The following is an 8961-nucleotide window of genomic DNA, read 5'->3' on the forward strand; positions in this document are numbered from 1 at the left end:
AAAAAAAAAAAAAAAAAAAAAAAAAAACTCCTATTTAAATTCATTACGGACAAGGGGGCAATACCGTCATTTTGCAACAACCAACTAACTAACCCCCTTCCCCTTGTAACGAACCAACCTGGGATTCCCTCCAAAACGAACAAACCGCCACGTCATACATTTCCCGCCAAAAATAAGCTTTCTTCTCCATTTTCACTCTCACTCCAACACTCACGGAAACTTCTCTGAAGCTCCAATTTCCATCAATGGCTGCTTCGCTTCCGATTATATCCTTTCTGGTTCTCTTCTCTCTCCCCTCTCTCTCCTCTTCCCTCCCTTCCGACACCGTCCTCGATGCCTCCGAGATCCTCACCGACTCCGGCCATGTCTCCATGGCTCTCACTCTCGAGCTCGTCTCCCAAACCCTAACCCTAAAGTCCCCTTCCCTCACCATCTTCGCTCCTCCCGACGCCGCCTTCTCCAAGTCCGGCCAGCCCGCTCTCTCTCTCCTCCAGTACCACTTTTGCCCTCTCCCTCTCTCTCTTGAGAAAATCAAATCTCTCCCCGCCGGTACGAAGATCCCGACTCTGCTCTCAGGTCACGTCTTGATCGTCACCTCCTCGCCTTTCGATTCTCAGATCTCGCTCAATAACGTCAAGATCACGAGTGAATCGCCGATCTTCAACGACGGATCTCTGATCATCTTTGGAATTGAGGACTTCTTCGATCTCAATTATCAAGATCCTGGCTCAGTTCCCAGCCCTAGGTCTGGTTCGATATGCGAATTGTCGCCAACCGTGTTTCCTGGAGCTTCGTGGTTCAAGGAAGCGAGCGATAATCTGAGATTCAATGGCTACTCTGCGATGGCGGCGTTTCTGGATTTGCAATTGTTAGGGTTTGACAAGGAAAGATCCGCTGCGATGACCGTCTTCGCTCCGACCGACCAAGCTATGTCAAAACGTCCTTCGCAGCACTCGTCGCCGTCGATCTTTCTCCGGCACGTTGTTCCGTGCAGGCTTTTGTGGAGCGATCTGATGAGTTTAAGCGCCGGGACGGTGTTGCCGACGTACTCGGAAGGATTCACGATCACCGTCACCAGATCGGACAGTGTTTTGATGCTCAATGGAATCCCTGTTTTCTACGCCAACATGCATTACAGTGACTCGGTTGCAGTTCATGGCCTGAATGAGATTCTCGTTCCGCAAGAAGTAGCTGAATCGGAGCCGTTATCGGCTCCAGTATCGGAACCGGAATCGGAATCTTCGACTGGGACTGATGGATTGAAGATTGAGGATATTATGCTGATGCAGAATACTAAATTCTGAGGCCACAACATCATGATCGTAAACCCCTGTTAACACTTTGCTTACTATTCTGTGAATTTGAAGTACAGTGAATTGATTTTCTATAGTTTTCTGTGCATATGATCTTATTCAATTTAGCCCCTATTCGCCTATTATCTGTATGCATGTAAAAGGATCATTTTGGAATAATATTCGAACTCCCTTGAACATTGTTTCGAATACTTGTTAAACGATTTCTTCTGGGTGTTCTTTTACATCAATGAGTGTTCTTTTATATCAATTTTAGCTTTACGAAAGAGAGAATTTGTACGGAGATGATAACATGTTGTATAAGCATCTATTATGGTACAACTATAATTGATCTGGGTTGCTTGGTTCTGAAGTACTGAATTGCAAAGAGTTTTTAACTGTTTGACATGCAATATATTGGTAGCTGGTATTGGAATAAACCTAGCTCATGAATGCAAAGGAGTAAAGGCTTCTCTATTCTCTGTTTCTTGTACTTAACCAATCCATTGATCTTCTCCTTACCTATAATTTTCCTAGATGGATTTTCCTGAAAATCATATCTGGTTCAAAGCTATTTGGTAAAACCCTTCTTGGGACTGGATTTGGCCCTCGAGACCGATTCATGTCAGCTTTAGAAAACTAATCGGACCTTTCAATTGATCCTTCATATAATGTTCAATTCCACTTGTTCTCATTTACTGCAACATTAAGAAGATTGTGATTATCTCTCTTGTACACGTTACATTTACGACAAAACATAAGTGTCGGTTTCTGATTGCATATATTTTTCCCCCATTTGTAGCAACCCCAGATGTTGGTCAATTCCAGAAAGTGGACATAAATGCATGAATTGGCATTTAGAATTCTATGGATGTTGGAAAACTAAAACGTTCGGCTCTTAAACAGTGGGTAGGCTATAAGAGAGGTAGATATCGGCTTGTATAAGTCAAGACACAAAAATAGGTAGAAGAAGAAAAAGAGCAGCTATCATCAGTTTGAAGGATATTTCAGGTCATATCTCTATTCACCAAGGGTTAGGCTTAGATGTAAGATGTGACATAGTAAAAGATACCCGAGATGGCTGTTTTATCTTTATTCTCTTGTAATTTATTTATTTATTTTTTTATTTTTTTATCAACTTCATGGATGAGTATTGAATTTCTCATGGTATTTTGTTTTAGTTTCTATACTTTTTGGTTCTACTCTTTGATAACAATATCGAAGGAAATTATACACATAGAAGAAACATGTATAGAAAAATCGAGCAATATCTATAATGCATTTTTCTTTACTATATATTAACAGCTTACACTAGAATAGAGTCAATAGACCAATAACTCTCAACTCAAAATGGAACTTCGCCCCACTTTGATTTCTTTCTTTTTTCAATTTTACATTCACTCTGCAAAAAACTACATATATCGGAATTCTTAATCTTTCTACTTATTTTCACTATACGGTCTCACACTTCTAGTATATTTGATGGCGCATGATTGTCCCTATTATTACTGTTCAAACTGCCCTTGCCGATCCTGCCTTTTATTAATGAAGATAGTTTCACAAACACTTCCTCCCTTTGGGGGCGGTTTGCATAGAGAATCCAGAGAACAAGGCAGAGCAAGACCCCAACAGAAATCATGGCCAACCCTGCATTTACCGTCTTGAGATAACGGTCCAATGGAGGGCAGTAACTCGAGGTGATATTTCGAAATGTATCGCGGACAAAATTGCAATCCTGAAGGCTCAGTAAAGGAGGGGTGTAGTGCTCAAGGGCATAGCTCTCATTAACTGCTGCTGTCAGCTGTGTGTAGACATCAGGGGTCACTCTTCCAACTGTGGTACAAATTCCAGTTGATGACACTTTGCATGTACAGTTCTGCCATACCTGAAAATAAACCCAAAACTAAGGACTCGACAAGCCTTCATGGTATGATTATTAGGATTTAGGAGAGAGAATTGGCGGGAAGGCGGAAACCTATTGAAAATAATCAAGGCTCGCAAACCATAAATGTTACAATCCTACGTCCTTTTATATGTTGGCCTTTCAAATAAAATGTTAAAGCTTTCAAACCGGATGAGGTTCAGGATTTGAACATAAGGATTTTGAAAGTGTTACATTTAACCAACCAGATTTTTTTGCTTTCTTGTATACAACAATGATCAAATCAAGTATGCATGCTTACTATACCACCCCATGGGATACTTGAGATTACTTCCCTTAACCGGAATTTATCAATGTCTTTCTTTTTTATAACAAGCAGCTTCAGCAATAAACATAAAATTGACTTCCTAATAAGAAAAGAATAAAACAAAAATGAAGTACCAAAACTCTTGGGAGTCTTACCAGTGAAGCATTCGCAATGGACACCTCTCGATCCCCACAATGGTTATCTTGCAAATGAGAGTCAAATGGGTAACAAAGAGGAGGCATCAAAGGTCCAGACTGGTTGTAGGAATAAGGAGCACCCTCGGAGGGATTTGCATTGGCATAGGTATAGATGAATTGGTTCACCACATTAACAATGCCATTGATAGTTTGTTTACTCTGAGTGAGTGTCTGGTTTGTCGTTTTTTGGTCGACACAAGGAAGGATGTTGCTAAGAGCTGTTTCTGCATGGGGATTTTCTACCCATTCTTGCATAGCCAAACAAGTGTCGGATATCGCACTGGAAAAATCGCAGAAAAGAAAAGACAAATATTTATATAAGTCATCGCTGAGGGTGTTGATTAGTGAGGATGGTCGCTACAAGCATACTTTAATTAATTCAAAGCATCAAGCTGAGTTGAGTAGAAGAAAAACTCAGATCATTAGATGCAACACAGAAAAAGAAATATGGACGGCAACGTAGGCCACACAGAGAAACATGTAGTCATGTACAGAACCATAAACAACTGAAACTTAAAAGTGTTTGATTACCATCCATTTTTAATGTCGCATGTTGAGGAATTTAGATGGTTCTGTTAATCACACATTTCATCAGGTTTCTAGTTCACACATAAAAAAATAATAATAACAAAAATAAAGCATACAAGAAAGTGTAACAAACATATCTCAAACCAAGAAAAGGCTTCTTACTTGTTGAGGATTACGAAAACTCCACAAAGAATGAATGTAATAGCCACAAGTAACCATCCACTGATTATAAATCTGCACCAATAAATTGATACAGTTAGACTCAGATTACCGAAAGCCCCAAAACATGAACGAAAAAGTAATGAAAAAACACGTTACAAGCAAACTTTGAACAAATATGCAAGGACAACTTACATATGGATTGCATGTTGATAACCAAGGACAGAGAGAACTGCAGCAAGATACAATAAGAAGTCGTCAAGAAGAGAAGAACAAACAAATTTCAGTGAACTTGAAAAAACAGTGGGAAAAAGAATATTGTTATTTATGTTTATACATACCAAGACCAATCAGAGCCAGGACAAGCATTACTGCTGCCACGGTGATCAAAGCCGAACGCCTAATATAACAAGCTCAACATTAGCCCATTAACTAACATCTAGTATGAATAGTATTTAATCAGAGGAACTCCTCAAAGTCAGAATTACGTACACAAGATTGAAGACTCTTTTTATTTTGATAGAATTTTCACTTGTTTTATCCGTCAGTGTATCTGCTGCGTTATTTAAATCCACGTTCAACTTGTCAATATCATCCATGATATCCGAAGGGAGGAAGACCTGTGCTACATTAATATCCTTTGCGAGGGACAGATACTGTGTGACATTTCTCAGGATGTGCACGGTGTAGTCTGATTGGTTTACAATGTAATTCAGAGTATGCAAGACTTCGCCATGAAATTCGTCCTGCCCAATGGAAAGAAGGATGCATCCAATCCTGTGTGATAAAAAAAAAAAAAAAAGGCATCAAGTTCCATAATTGAAAGAAAATCATATGAAGGAAAAAATTCATATAAAAAGTTCAAGAAAAAGAATTTGTTTCCGGGGAATTACGCTGCAGCGCAGGTGAAGACTAAAAGCAAGGTTAGACAGATCTTTTGTGAAAGGTGTGATCCTTCACCCTTAATGTTTATCCTCCACCCGCAGCAATGATGAATCACAAGAACTATGCCAAAAGAAACGAACCAAAGAACGGAGAGAATGAAAGCAGCTGAACCAGTAAATCCGACGGACTGCAGACAAGTAGTGATCAAGGTATAATCAGTTTAGTAAAAGTGGAAGTAGAAGATAATAACAATCACAATCCCAACACTAGTCTTGTTAAAGACATAAGAAGAGAAAAGAGAGAGGATGTTACAACTAAAACAAATCATAATTTGATAACGCGCGTTGAAAACACTATGAAATCTAGCTTTATCCAAAGACAAACTTTATGATTTATCACAAAGATAGATAGAACTCAATTTCTGATAAACTAAATTATGATGTTTAACATTGCAACAATTACACCTACTTTTTCCTATTTACCAAAGGCATAGAATGAGTAGCTTTGGACATTCAGGACAAAGACAACTATTAATTCTGTAACAAATATGTAACAGGTAATTCGCTTTCAATGGATTTTCCTTGAAAACGTATCATCAGGAACACAAGTAGTGCTTAAAAATAAATCTCTTAAGCTGAATTCATAAATCAAAATAATAATAATTTTCATTGGAACTCAGACTAAGCTCTACTTTTGTGAACAATCCATAAATCAACCAAGACAATGTTTCAAGGAACAGAACTTACAGCCCAGTAGTGTTTACTGGTGATGTCCCAGCCGCCGCGATACCTCTTAAAACCACGAAGAATGTCCGGTCTGTTTGTCCTGTTTGCCGCCAACACGAGGGTGGTCTGAGGTCGTACATCGCTTGCAGGGCCTGGGGCTTCAGCAAGCGCCGAGATTTCGTTCTTCCATGGCCCCAAATTCTCTTGCCCTGCAATTTTCAATCAACAACTCATTTTTCAATCAATTTACACAAATCCCAGGTGCCAACTTGCCATAAATCACAAACAATGACGTTCTTGAAAACTTTAGGCATTATTAACATAATCAAAATCCAAATAGAATCTTCATGTGTTTTAAAGGGGGAAAAAGAAGTAACTTCTTTGTATAGTTAGCTCATTACTGATAAAACGTAAAACATAATCAGATTATAGCCTACAAACTCTAAAGAAACAGGATCCCACAAAATCAAATTTACCAAACTAACCTAAGATGAATTCGCGACGATCTTTAATGGCTCCCTTCTCAGCTGAGACGAAGCCCAAGAACACCAAGAAGAAGCATAATGAAGAGGTCACAAACAAGAGCTTCATTTGCTGTTCGTTTCTCTCTTTCTCTCTCTATCTCTGTCTACATCAAACAAGATTTAACACGAATTTCCGCAATTGAGGGCAGCCCATTTCTTCATAACCCAAATCTCAAAAACTTCGAGACAGAGAATAAGAGAGAAGTGTTTTCAGAGGTTACTGTGTGGTTAACATTTCTTGTTTTGTCGACTAATGAAAGAGTATATATAAGAAGGAAACGGAAGCTCAGAGAATGAAATGTATATTTACATGGAGAGAGAGGATTTTAGAGAGAGAAAGTCACATGGTGGGGTAAGAGTGAAGAAGATTATTGAGAGAGAGGAAAACGAAAAAGGCGGGTCTGAAACTGTTGAAATAAAAAATTAAAAAAATAAAATAAAACTCAGATTCTACTGTTTATGTTTTCTTCCTTCATGGACTTAATAATATAACCGCGTTAAGCAAAGCACTTCTGTTACTTTTTTTTTTCCTTTTTGCTTTTTCCTTTTTTTTTTGTTATACCAAACTTCCACCATTTGTTTGTCCTTTTCTGCTTTTTAATTTTCTGTTTCTACTTTTTCTGCTTTTTACATTTTTCGCTTTGTTTTCTTTTTCCGGGTTTAGGACCACAGACAGAGATATTTATTTATTTTTCTGACTGATTGGAAGATATTACTCCATTTTTACAAGTTTTTAGGTTTTGTTGGTCTAGAATAGTAAAAAATATGTCAATATAAAAAATTAAAAAAAATATATATGTCAATTTTTAGTTATAAAAATTAATAAGTTATAATTTATTAAGTTATGGTTCATAATCAGATAAGTTATGGATAAATTTATTAAGTTATGGTTCATAATCATACAAGTTATGGATAATTATGAATAATAACTTGTCAAGTTATGGTTCATAACTAAACAAGTTATGGACGAAAACAATAATTTAGCCTATTTATTAACTTATGTAAACTATTGACCTATTAATTTTAATTCATCTCAAGTCTTGACCTATTAGTAGAAAATATGCCAATATGAAAAGTTTAAGAAAGTATATAGGCTAATTTTTAGTTATAGAAATTAATAAGCCATAACTTGTCAAGTTATGGTTCATAACCAGATAAGTTATGAATAAACTTGTCAAGTTATGGTTCATATCCAGACAAGTTATGGATACTTATGAATAATAATTTATCAAGTTATGATTCATAATCAGACTAGTTATGGATGAAAATAGTAATTTAACATATTTATTAACTTATGTAAACTATTAACCTATTAATTTTAATTCATCTTGAGTCTTGACCTATTTTTCTTTTTCTCAACCCATGAGTCGGATCTCGGAGTTAGTGAGTTCGGATTTCAAGTGAGTGGGAACAAGATGAAAATATTTTTTTATTTATATCCTTGAATTATGGATTTTTTTTGCTGAATAAAAATGAATTATGTTTAATATTTAATAAATGCTAATTGTTGTCATAACGGATTGTGGTGTGAATCTAGTGTGTTTAGGTGCAGTGTAAACATCAGTGTTCTAGGATTGTCAATGGTATCACATCAGATTGGTTAGAGATTGGGTGGGGCCGTTGTGAGACTTTTTGGCCCACTTTTTATGGCTTTTATGCATGTCATGATGATGGGGATCCGAGGTTCATCATTTGTTGCGGTGAATGTGTTTCAGTTGATTAAGGTAGTAGTTTGTTCATACAAAAATATTATAAAAAAAAAAGTTATTTTTGAGGAAAATTTAAGAAAGAATTTTCCCTAAGAAACACACGAAATAAAAAGAAAATTAGTTAAGATAATTAAAATGCTAGAGATTCGCTTTCTTATAATAACATATTTTACCTGTTACATTTTTTATGTGAAACGAGTGTTAACCACTTTGTATTCTTTAACATTCCTCAACACTATTTATTTATTACACATATTTACCAAAAAAAAACCAATAATTTATTTATAAGTATTACGCACAATTTTCCATTTGAAAAAAGAGTACTTTTTGAGACAAACACACTTTTTTTTTTGTGTAACCAAACAAATTTATTTTATTTTTTAAAATATTAAATTAGAATGAAATACATATTTATACATTTATACAAAAAAAATCCAAAATCTATTATACTATATTAATACCTCGTTCTATTCGATGATTCGAGTTTAGAATTCGAGTTTTGCTATAGTAAAAAGGTCTCAGAAACAGTCACATCTAACTTTTTACTACAATAAAAAACTCTCACATAACATCACATCTCAATTCAAATTAAAAACTCAAATTAACGAACCGAACGGGATCTATCTATAAGAGTTCATTCCAAAAATTTGGATAAAAGGATGACGTCCTTTAAAAAACAATAATAAAAGAATGCAAGTACAAATATCTCCTTGGAAAACAATTTCATTTCGGTCTAAAAAGATCATTAAAGAC

At 36.1% G+C, this 8961-nt stretch overlaps 2 protein-coding genes across 2 annotated transcripts; one reads left to right on the forward strand and one right to left on the reverse strand.

Moving 5' to 3' along the window:
- Nucleotides 1-245: 245 nt before the first annotated feature.
- Nucleotides 246-1304, forward strand: LOC21408558 (putative fasciclin-like arabinogalactan protein 20). Its single transcript, XM_010098456.1, has one exon. It carries the CDS (start codon nt 246-248, stop codon nt 1302-1304), a length of 1059 nt encoding a protein of 352 aa, XP_010096758.1.
- A 1250-nt stretch (nt 1305-2554) lies between these two features.
- LOC21408559 lies at nt 2555-6863 on the reverse strand. Its single transcript, XM_010098457.2, has 9 exons — nt 6461-6863; nt 5997-6184; nt 5259-5437; nt 4858-5142; nt 4707-4765; nt 4561-4597; nt 4369-4440; nt 3637-3958; nt 2555-3177 (listed from the first exon to the last, which is right to left on the reverse strand). Exons 1-9 carry the CDS (start codon nt 6564-6566, stop codon nt 2755-2757), a joined length of 1671 nt encoding a protein of 556 aa, XP_010096759.1. The 5' UTR covers nt 6567-6863; the 3' UTR covers nt 2555-2754.
- Between the last annotated feature and the right edge of the window lie 2098 nt (nt 6864-8961).

The sequence above is a fragment of the Morus notabilis genome, unplaced genomic scaffold, assembly GCF_000414095.1.
Source record: "Morus notabilis unplaced genomic scaffold, ASM41409v2 Scaffold451, whole genome shotgun sequence".
NCBI classification, from domain to species: domain Eukaryota; kingdom Viridiplantae; phylum Streptophyta; class Magnoliopsida; order Rosales; family Moraceae; genus Morus; species Morus notabilis.